Source organism: Lithobates pipiens, unplaced genomic scaffold (genome assembly GCF_037356315.1).
Source record: "Lithobates pipiens isolate NorthernLeopardFrog02 unplaced genomic scaffold, aLitPip1_a1.2 Scaffold_10, whole genome shotgun sequence".
NCBI classification, from domain to species: Eukaryota; Metazoa; Chordata; class Amphibia; order Anura; family Ranidae; genus Lithobates; species Lithobates pipiens.
The window spans coordinates 234,919,002-234,929,614 of NW_027507686.1; the positions used below are offsets into that span (position 1 = coordinate 234,919,002).

Sequence of the window (10,613 nt, forward strand, 5' to 3'; positions counted from 1 at the left end):
TTAGGGCCCCCTATCTCGGGGCCACTTAGTGAGAGGATCCTCAAATTTGGATATGTTGTTGTCCTAGGTCCACAGTGTCAGCATACCGAATTTGGGGTTCCTGGCAATAAGTGGCCCCAAGATATGGGCCCCCAAAGTCGGGTCGCAAAATGTCATTCTCTGATGCAGAAAAGTGCATGACATTTTTGCGACCCTACTTTAGGGCCCCCTATCTCGGGGCCACTTAGTGAGAGGATCCTCAAATTTGGATATGTTGTTGTCCTAGGTCCACAGTGTCAGCATACCGAATTTGGGGTTCCTGGCAATAAGTGGCCCCAAGATATGGGCCCCCAAAGTCGGGTCGCAAAATGTCATTCTCTGATGCAGAAAAGTGCATGACATTTTTGAGACCCTACTTTAGGGCCCCCTATCTCGGGGCCACTTAGTGAGAGGATCCTCAAATTTGGATATGTTGTTGTCCTAGGTCCACAGTGTCAGCATACCGAATTTGGGGTTCCTGGCAATAAGTGGCCCCAAGATATGGGCCCCCATTTCGGGTCTCAAAAATTGATTCTCTGATGCAGAAAAGTGCATGACTGCAGCATAATCCTATGGTGCCATATTCAGCTCCAAAACAATGTGCTTTAAAACATTGATTCACGTATATACAGTATTCATTTTATTATATTGAAAAAATATATATTTATCCTTGTTATTAATGAAGACATTATATCTAATAAATTATTATTTTTTAAAATTTAGGTTTCTGGCAACCGGTCAATCATATGCATCTCTACATCATTATTTTTTAATGGGCGTTTCCACTATTTCCAAAGTCGTACGAGAAACCAGCACTATACTTTGGGAGGTGCTACACAGAGAGGTAATGCCAGTTCCAACACAGTGTATGTGGCAGAACATAATTAATGAATTTTGGGAAAAAACTAACTTCCCAAATTGTATTGGAGCACTGGACGGCAAACATGTACGCGTCAAAAAGCCACCAAAGTCGGGCTCTATGTACTTTAATTATAAGAAATATTTTTCAATTGTGTTGCTTGCACTAGCTGACGCCAAATCTAAATTTATATGTGTTGATGTTGGAGCATACGGCAGTCAAGGGGATTCTCGTATTTTTAGAGAATCGTCCATGGGCCGTCGAATACATGAAGGTTGCTTTGGAATTCCGGGTTGGAGGCCTCTTCCCAACACTACAGAGCCCATACTACCTGCTGTCATTGTGGCTGATGAGGCATTCGGGCTTTCAGAAAATATAATGAGACCATACAGTGGACAAGGACATAGTTATCAAGAAAAAATCTTCAATTACAGACTAAGTCGTGCAAGACGCGTTGTGGAATGTGCATTTGGGATAAGTGCAGGAAAATGGCGGGTACTACTAAGTACAATGCAGTTAGATGTTGAAAACGCTATCCAAGTAGTACTTGCATGCTGTGTTCTCCATAACTTTTTAATTGAAAATGATAGAATATCCACAGATCCTGCCCCTCCCAACACCAATCAGAACATTCAATACATGGACCTACGCCCAACAGCCAGAGCAATGACCATTCGAAACAATTTTGCAGAATACTTTGTTTCACCTGTTGGTAGCGTGCCCTGGCAGGATACCCATATTTAGTCTGATTGCTAGCTCAAAGTTATTGACATTTTTGAAAAATGCTACTGTGGTTCATTCAGTTTCAATAAAGGATTTTTTCTTTGTCCCAATTTTTAATTATATTTACATTTTTTAATTTAAGCATGTTACTTTGTTTCACTTGCTAATTATTTTTTAATATAATTTCTAGGTTACTGTATTATAACCATCGATAAACACTTTAAATTATGGAGAATGGGCATGAATACTGTAATCTCGTAAAACCTTATGGGATTATAATGTCTTAGATTAAACAAAGGATGTGATAATGTAACACTTCTCTAAATATAGAGCCACCAAAAATATATATAAATGTATATAAATAAAAGATTTCATTACATTTCAACTTATCCACACATCTAATATTTATGGACACCAATTCATAATTTTCAAATATTATTTCTTTATTAAAAGAAAATTTAAAATCTAAAATTGAAACAAAATATAAAATACATTATAATCAAAAAGTGCAAACAGTATAATATTTATTCAAAATCAAACATTTTTTCAAACAGTGCAAATATCAAAAAAATTTAGTGCAAAAGGGTGTGAAAAGTGCTAACTAATAATATGATCAATAAAGGAAAAAAAACAAATTGTAATAATTAAATTATAAGTTATGATATGTCCCGTAGTTATCCTGTGAACTTTCGTCAACGGGGGAAGGATTACCCATCCGTGGCTGAAGGGGTGGGAGCTGGGACATTGTCTGTGGCATAAATGGTGTGCCAATTGTTGACGACATTGCATATTGTGCTGGCGGTCTCTGTGTGTGTAGGACGTTACCTGTAACTCCCTGGCTATATGATGAACCTCGTTGGATTGGAATATCCATGAAAGGAGTATTCTGCATCCCCCCTTGGACAATGTTCAGTGGCGGTGGGGGCCGCGACTGTCTTTCTGCATTTAGACATGCCACGATATAACAATAAATGTTTTCACGGCATTGCCGCTCGCGGTCTTCAGACAATTGTTCAAGAATTACATATAGGCTACGGCAAAAAATACTGCGCCCATTATTTAGGTCCAGGAAGACATCGCTCCGATGTCGTTCCTGGCGTAGCTCTTCTACTAAATTAATAATGTTGGTTTCCACCCTGGTCGGTTCCTGGTCTACGTCACGCGACCGACGCCCCCTTGGCCTGCTTCTTGCAGGAGATCGACTGCGATCACCCTTGAATAAAATAAAATACATACAGTTATTGACATATACATCTTGCACTTATATGACCAAAAGTAATGATGATACATTCTTTTTCTATAAAAAATCAGAGACCATAGGTTGTGTTATACCTGTATAGAAGCAACCGGTGTTTCACGGTCGCGTGAAATTGGAACTGTAGCCAAAGATAAACTCGCTTGTGATGCACTTGGCACATCCTCCATCTCATTTACTATATCCTGATGGACACTGCCTTCATCCTCTGAAATGTTGGATGTTGTCCTTTAAATAATAAGGTTTAAGTACAGTTAGACATGTGCACATTTTAAAATTTTATTATTTTATTTTTCACAACCCTAAGCCTATCCCCTAACACCAAACCCCCACCCACCAACCTAAAAAAAAAAACGTAGACATAACACTAACCCAACTACTCAATACAAACCCTAAACCCTAAGCCCGAAATTAAACCAAAAACTATCCCTAATTGCTAACCCTAACCCCAAGTTTGTAACCATAAACCCTAATTGCTGACACTAACCCTAACCCTAATTGCTAACCCTAAACCGAAATTGCTAACCCTAACCCTAAACCCCAATTGCTAACCCTAACCCCGATTTGGTAACCATAAACCCTAATTGCTGACACTAACCCTAACCCTAATTGCTAACCCTAAACCGAAATTGATAACCCTAACCCTAAACCCCAATTGCTAAACCTAACCCCGATTTGGTAACCATAAACCCTAATTGCTGACACTAACCCTAACCCTAATTGCTAACCCTAAACCGAAATTGCTAACCCTAACCCTAAACCCCAATTGCTAACCCTAACCCCGATTTGGTAACCATAAACCCTAATTGCTGACACTAACCCTAACCCTAATTGCTAACCCTAAACCGAAATTGATAACCCTAACCCTAAACCCCAATTGCTAACCCTAACCCCGATTTGGTAACCATAAACCCTAATTGCTGACACTAACCCTAACCCTAATTGCTAACCCTAAACCGAAATTGATAACCCTAACCCTAAACCCCAATTGCTAACCCTAACCCCGATTTGGTAACCATAAACCCTAATTGCTGACACTAACCCTAACCCTAATTGCTAACCCTAAACCGAAATTGATAACCCTAACCCTAAACCCCAATTGCTAAACCTAACCCCGATTTGGTAACCATAAACCCTAATTGCTGACACTAACCCTAACCCTAATTGCTAACCCTAAACCGAAATTGATAACCCTAACCCTAAACCACAATTGCTAACCCTAACCCCGATTTGGTAACCATAAACCCTAATTGCTGACACTAACCCTAACCCTAATTGCTAACCCTAAACCGAAATTGATAACCCTAACCCTAAACCCCAATTGCTAACCCTAACCCTAAACCCCAATTGCTAAACCTAACCCCGATTTGGTAACCATAAACCCTAATTGCTGACACTAACCCTAACCCTAATTGCTAACCCTAAACCGAAATTGATAACCCTAACCCTAAACCACAATTGCTAACCCTAACCCCGATTTGGTAACCATAAACCCTAATTGCTGACACTAACCCTAACCCTAATTGCTAACCCTAAACCGAAATTGATAACCCTAACCCTAAACCCCAATTGCTAACCCTAACCCTAAACCCCAATTGCTAAACCTAACCCCGATTTGGTAACCATAAACCCTAATTGCTGACACTAACCCTAACCCTAATTGCTAACCCTAAACCGAAATTGCTAACCCTAACCCTAAACCCCAATTGCTAACCCTAACCCCGATTTGGTAACCATAAACCCTAATTGCTGACACTAACCCTAACCCTAATTGCTAACCCTAAACCGAAATTGATAACCCTAACCCTAAACCCCAATTGCTAAACCTAACCCCGATTTGGTAACCATAAACCCTAATTGCTGACACTAACCCTAACCCTAATTGCTAACCCTAAACCGAAATTGCTAACCCTAACCCTAAACCCCAATTGCTAACCCTAACCCCGATTTGGTAACCATAAACCCTAATTGCTGACACTAACCCTAACCCTAATTGCTAACCCTAAACCGAAATTGATAACCCTAACCCTAAACCCCAATTGCTAACCCTAACCCCGATTTGGTAACCATAAACCCTAATTGCTGACACTAACCCTAACCCTAATTGCTAACCCTAAACCGAAATTGATAACCCTAACCCTAAACCCCAATTGCTAACCCTAACCCCGATTTGGTAACCATAAACCCTAATTGCTGACACTAACCCTAACCCTAATTGCTAACCCTAAACCGAAATTGATAACCCTAACCCTAAACCCCAATTGCTAAACCTAACCCCGATTTGGTAACCATAAACCCTAATTGCTGACACTAACCCTAACCCTAATTGCTAACCCTAAACCGAAATTGATAACCCTAACCCTAAACCACAATTGCTAACCCTAACCCCGATTTGGTAACCATAAACCCTAATTGCTGACACTAACCCTAACCCTAATTGCTAACCCTAAACCGAAATTGATAACCCTAACCCTAAACCCCAATTGCTAACCCTAACCCTAAACCCCAATTGCTAAACCTAACCCCGATTTGGTAACCATAAACCCTAATTGCTGACACTAACCCTAACCCTAATTGCTAACCCTAAACCGAAATTGATAACCCTAACCCTAAACCACAATTGCTAACCCTAACCCCGATTTGGTAACCATAAACCCTAATTGCTGACACTAACCCTAACCCTAATTGCTAACCCTAAACCGAAATTGATAACCCTAACCCTAAACCCCAATTGCTAACCCTAACCCTAAACCCCAATTGCTAAACCTAACCCCGATTTGGTAACCATAAACCCTAATTGCTGACACTAACCCTAACCCTAATTGCTAACCCTAAACCGAAATTGATAACCCCAACCCTAAACCCCAATTGCTAACCCTAACCCCGATTTGGTAACCATAAACCCTAATTGCTGACACTAACCCTAACCCTAATTGCTAACCCTAAACCGAAATTGATAACCCTAACCCTAAACCACAATTGCTAACCCTAACCCCGATTTGGTAACCATAAACCCTAATTGCTGACACTAACCCTAACCCTAATTGCTAACCCTAAACCGAAATTGATAACCCTAACCCTAAACCCCAATTGCTAAACCTAACCCCGATTTGGTAACCATAAACCCTAATTGCTGACACTAACCCTAACCCTAATTGCTAACCCTAAACCGAAATTGATAACCCCAACCCTAAACCCCAATTGCTAACCCTAACCCCGATTTGGTAACCATAAACCCTAATTGCTGACACTATCCCTAACCCTAATTGCTAACCCTAAACCGAAATTGATAACCCTAACCCTAAACCACAATTGCTAACCCTAACCCTAAACCCCAATTGCTAACCCTAACCCCGATTTGGTAACCATAAACCCTAATTGCTGACACTATCCCTAACCCTAATTGCTAACCCTAAACCGAAATTGATAACCCTAACCCTAAACCACAATTGCTAACCCTAACCCTAAACCCCAATTGATAACCCTAACCCCGATTTGGTAACCATAAACCCTAATTGCTGACACTAACCCTAACCCTAATTGCTAACCCTAAACCGAAATTGCTAACCCTAACCCTAAACCCCAATTGCTAACCCTAACCCTAAACCCCAATTGCTAAACCTAACCCCGATTTGGTAACCATAAACCCTAATTGCTGACACTAACCCTAACCCTAATTGCTAACCCTAAACCTAAATTGATAACCCTAACCCTAAACCCCAATTGCTAACCCTAACCCCGATTTGGTAACCATAAACCCTAATTGCTGACACTATCCCTAACCCTAATTGCTAACCCTAAACCGAAATTGATAACCCTAACCCTAAACCACAATTGCTAACCCTAACCCTAAACCCCAATTGCTAACCCTAACCCCGATTTGGTAACCATAAACCCTAATTGATGACACTATCCCTAACCCTAATTGCTAACCCTAAACCGAAATTGATAACCCTAACCCTAAACCACAATTGCTAACCCTAACCCTAAACCCCAATTGCTAACCCTAACCCCGATTTGGTAACAGTAACCCCTATTTGGTAACTAAAATCCTACCTGCTAACACTAATCCCTATTTGATAACCCTCAGCACTACCCATACTCCATAACCACCGGACCGAATCATAATCCCTAACCCTTTAACCTTGACCTTAGCTATAACCAATGCCCTTTCCTTACTGTCACCCTTAAGCACTAACCCCTAACATAACTTAAAGGTTAATGGATGGGAGATGGAGAGAAAGGAGGACCAGGAGGAGAGGTGTATGAAGAAAGAAGGGGGAGGGTGAGGGGACTAGAGTGAGTGAGTGAGAAGATCAGAGGGAGAGAGAGAGAGAGGTGGAAAGGCAGTGACTGAACTAAGGGAGGAGGGAGTGAGAGGGGGGGAGAGGGAGTAGAATAGCAGAGGGAGAGAGGGGGGTGGAGAGGCACTGAATGAAATAAAGATGGAGGAGGGAGTGAGAGAGGCTGAGTGAGATAGAATATGAGAAGAGGAGGGGGTGATGGAGAGGGACAGTGGGTTGAGATGCATACATAAATACATACATACATGCATACTAAACACAATTATCTGACAATTAAATTTAATATATTAACGGATATTATATTATCCAGTCTAAAATTTATCTTCAAAAAATAAAAAAATTAAAAATGTATTAGAATCTATTTTAAACACAAAAAATAGAGAAAATTGTACAAAAAATATACCGAAAAAATTATAATAGAAAAATTAAAAATATAAATAACATATATTAAAATAAAAAAATTAAGAATTTAGATCTCAAGTTAAAATTTTAAAAATTTTACTTTTAAAAAAAAAATTAATGTTACAAAATAATATAAATTGATAAATAAATTTAAGTTTACTTACGCTCTTGAAATTAAACTGTCCCTCAAAAAAGACAATTGGACAGTCAAGGGGTGGGTTTTGTAGGTGGATTGGGCTCCACTGCGGTTTGATTCTTTTTCTTTTTTTAGATCTCTCTTTACTCTGTCGGCCAAAGATCTCCATCTTTTTTGAAATGATGCCACTGTGCAATGATTAAAAATCAACTTAAAAACTGAAAATACAAATTAACATACCCCAAAATTTTGACCAAATATAGATTGAACTTACCTCGAGTTTCTTGCTGGGATCTGGAGAGGTCTTCCCAGTTTGGGGTCAAGTCTTTGGCCAAATTTTCCCATGTCCTCTGTTTGGCAATCCGGTCAGGGTACAATTCATGGGATTTGTCCCATAATTGTACATAATTTTGAATTACTTCAATCAAGTTGTTTTGGCTCACATCAGAAGTCATTTTTTAGGAGATGTTTCTTCAAAGCTGGCAATCCAAGGTGTAGGAGATGTGTCTTCAAAGATGGCAATCCAAGGTGTGGACAAGCCTAGCTTGGGGGAAGGGGGGTGGCTTGTGGAAAAAAGTTTCAGTTTCATGAAGGATGTGTGTTCTACATGGAAACATGGTGGGGGAGGGGGGCTGACTAGACATTAAGTTTTTCTATGACAATGCTATGGCTTGGCCAGACTAGGTGGAGCCACTGATTAGATTAGAAATTGGATGAGTATTTGGGGCAAAGAAGTGAAGGAATTCCTCATTGTACAAGCTAATGGAAACACTAGAGATATTATGGGATTGTGTCACAAAGTAAATACACTCTATGAATTATATAAAGTAATTACAACTTTTTCCTAACATTTTTTATTGTTTTCTATGAGTTTAAATCATATTTCAGAATTTTCAGGTACCAAAAATTGGGTTCCTTTAAAAACGCATATAAACGCAAACGCGGCTAAACGCGGTTGCCGCGTTCAGCCGCGTTTAGCCGCGTTTAGCCCCGTTTTGCGTCTGAAACGCAGAAATTTTTGTCTCTGAACGCATTTTTTTGCTTCTGGAAAAACGAGATTAAACGCAACTGCATATAAACGCAAAAAAACGAGACTGTGTGCATGGACACATAGGATAACATTGAATGAGTTCAGGTGCAGTTGAAAAAACTGTCCAACTGCATCTGAACGCGCGTTTAACTGCGTCTCGTGTGCATGAGGCCTTACTTACATAAATGAGTTTAGTTGAATTTGTTTATTTCATTTTCGGAATTTGTTTCACTTTTTTGAATTTGAATCAATTCAAATTGTCCGAATTTGTTCAAACTGAACTCAATTTGGAAAATTGGAATTAATTCGAATTACATTCAAATTCTAATTCAATTCCATTTGAATTGCATTCAAATTGAATACTATTCTAAATCAAATTTATTCTATTCTAAATTTGACTTTTGGAAGAATTCTTTCTATTCCATTCTATTCAAATTTTTTTTCCTTTTCTTTACTCTTTTCTTTACTTTTATTTTCTATTCTATTATTTTCTGTTCTTTTCTATTCTATTCAAATTTTAATTTATTCTATTTGAAATTTGAAAATTTGAAACAATTTGTTATATATATTATGTTATATTCAATCTGTTCTATTCTATTATTTTCTAGTGTTTGTTCTATTCTATTATTTTATTTTCTATTGAATTTTATTCTATTCAAATTCAAATGTATTCTTTTCAAAATTAGAATTTCATAAGATGGTTATATTCTTTCTTTTCGATTCTATTGTTTGTTTGTTATTCTATTCTATTTTATTTTTTTATTTTCTATTTTAGTCAATTCTATATTTTTTTATTTTATTTCTATTCTATTCTAATCTTTTCTTTTCTATTATATTCAAATTGAAATGTATTATATTCAAATTTTGGGGAATGGTTATATTATTTCTATTCTGTTTTTTTGTTTTTTTGTTTTTTTTTTTGTTTTATAATTTCTCAACATATGAAAACTTGTATTAATAGTTTGCAAAGTTACATAAAAAAAAAAAAAAAAAACATAATATGGATCATTTAGATCCCATATATCAAAGCAATGTTAAAGCTTTCTAAAAAGACAAAAAATTGGAACTTTATATGAGACCATGACTGTCCAGTACACAAATCTCCATCCCTAATGGTTTGTAAAGGAGGGGGAAAGGGGGAATAAGGGCAAATGGGACTTTATATGAAACACAACACTTGGGTAGGTTGAATCACTCAAATATTATAGTAAACATATTTATTAATAACATAATTGAGCATAATGCAATAGATAACATGATTAGGTAAAAACATAGATAATACAGAATACAGATAAACATGGCTAATGCATCATATAGTAAACATTATTGCACATGGTACATAGTATATCAGCAGTATACTCAAAATTGTGTAAAAACATGATAGGTATATATTTAATTGGTGATTCAAACTAGTCAAACCCATGGTATCCGTATGATTGCTGTGGCATAGCATCAAATATAAAGCTCAACGCGTTTTGTGGGTTGTCTCCACTCATCAGGAGCAGCTATACATATGGGGTACCTATAATGAGTTGTAGATTAAATTAATAATCAATGATAATTGATTAGAAAATAGGGAGAGAGGAAGCAACAAACTATGGTCCTAGCACTCTTACCTATGGGTATAATTAACAAGGATGTAGATAATGATGATGAAGGTGAGAGGCGTTGGGGGGTGAAGAAACATATCCCCACGGGAGCTGGGGTGATGGCAAAGCAGCAACAAGAGGGCAAAGAAGGGTACTTCCAGTAAGAACAAATGTTTGGTGGGTGGCTAAGGTGAGACGTGAGGGCCCCTAGGGGCTACTGCATACAAAAGAGATTGGCATGGGATTAGTGACCATAAAGACAATAAGTCCCATTTTTCCCCCTCCTTTACAATGTTA

General features: G+C 38.1%; 1 protein-coding gene across 1 annotated transcript; it reads right to left on the reverse strand.

Annotated features, from left to right (window-relative positions):
- Positions 1 to 1,471: 1,471 nt before the first annotated feature.
- Positions 1,472 to 8,894, reverse strand: LOC143941160 (uncharacterized). Its single transcript, XM_077463188.1, has 4 exons — positions 7,972 to 8,894; positions 7,726 to 7,885; positions 2,933 to 3,083; positions 1,472 to 2,813 (listed from the first exon to the last, which is right to left on the reverse strand). The coding sequence occupies exons 1-4, from the start codon at positions 8,150 to 8,152 to the stop codon at positions 2,250 to 2,252; spliced, it is 1,056 nt and encodes a 351-aa protein (XP_077319314.1). The 5' UTR covers positions 8,153 to 8,894; the 3' UTR covers positions 1,472 to 2,249.
- Between the last annotated feature and the right edge of the window lie 1,719 nt (positions 8,895 to 10,613).

Coding starts and splice junctions, on each gene's coding strand:
- LOC143941160 (XM_077463188.1), bottom strand. CDS start 8,152: ATGACTTCTGATGTGAGCCAAAACAACTTGATTGAAGTAATTCAAAAT. Junction 7,886..7,971: donor ATCCCAGCAAGAAACTCGAG/GTAAGTTCAATC, acceptor ATCATTGCACAG/TGGCATCATTTCAAAAAAGA. Junction 2,814..2,932: donor CACCGGTTGCTTCTATACAG/GTATAACACAAC, acceptor ATTTTATTCAAG/GGTGATCGCAGTCGATCTCC.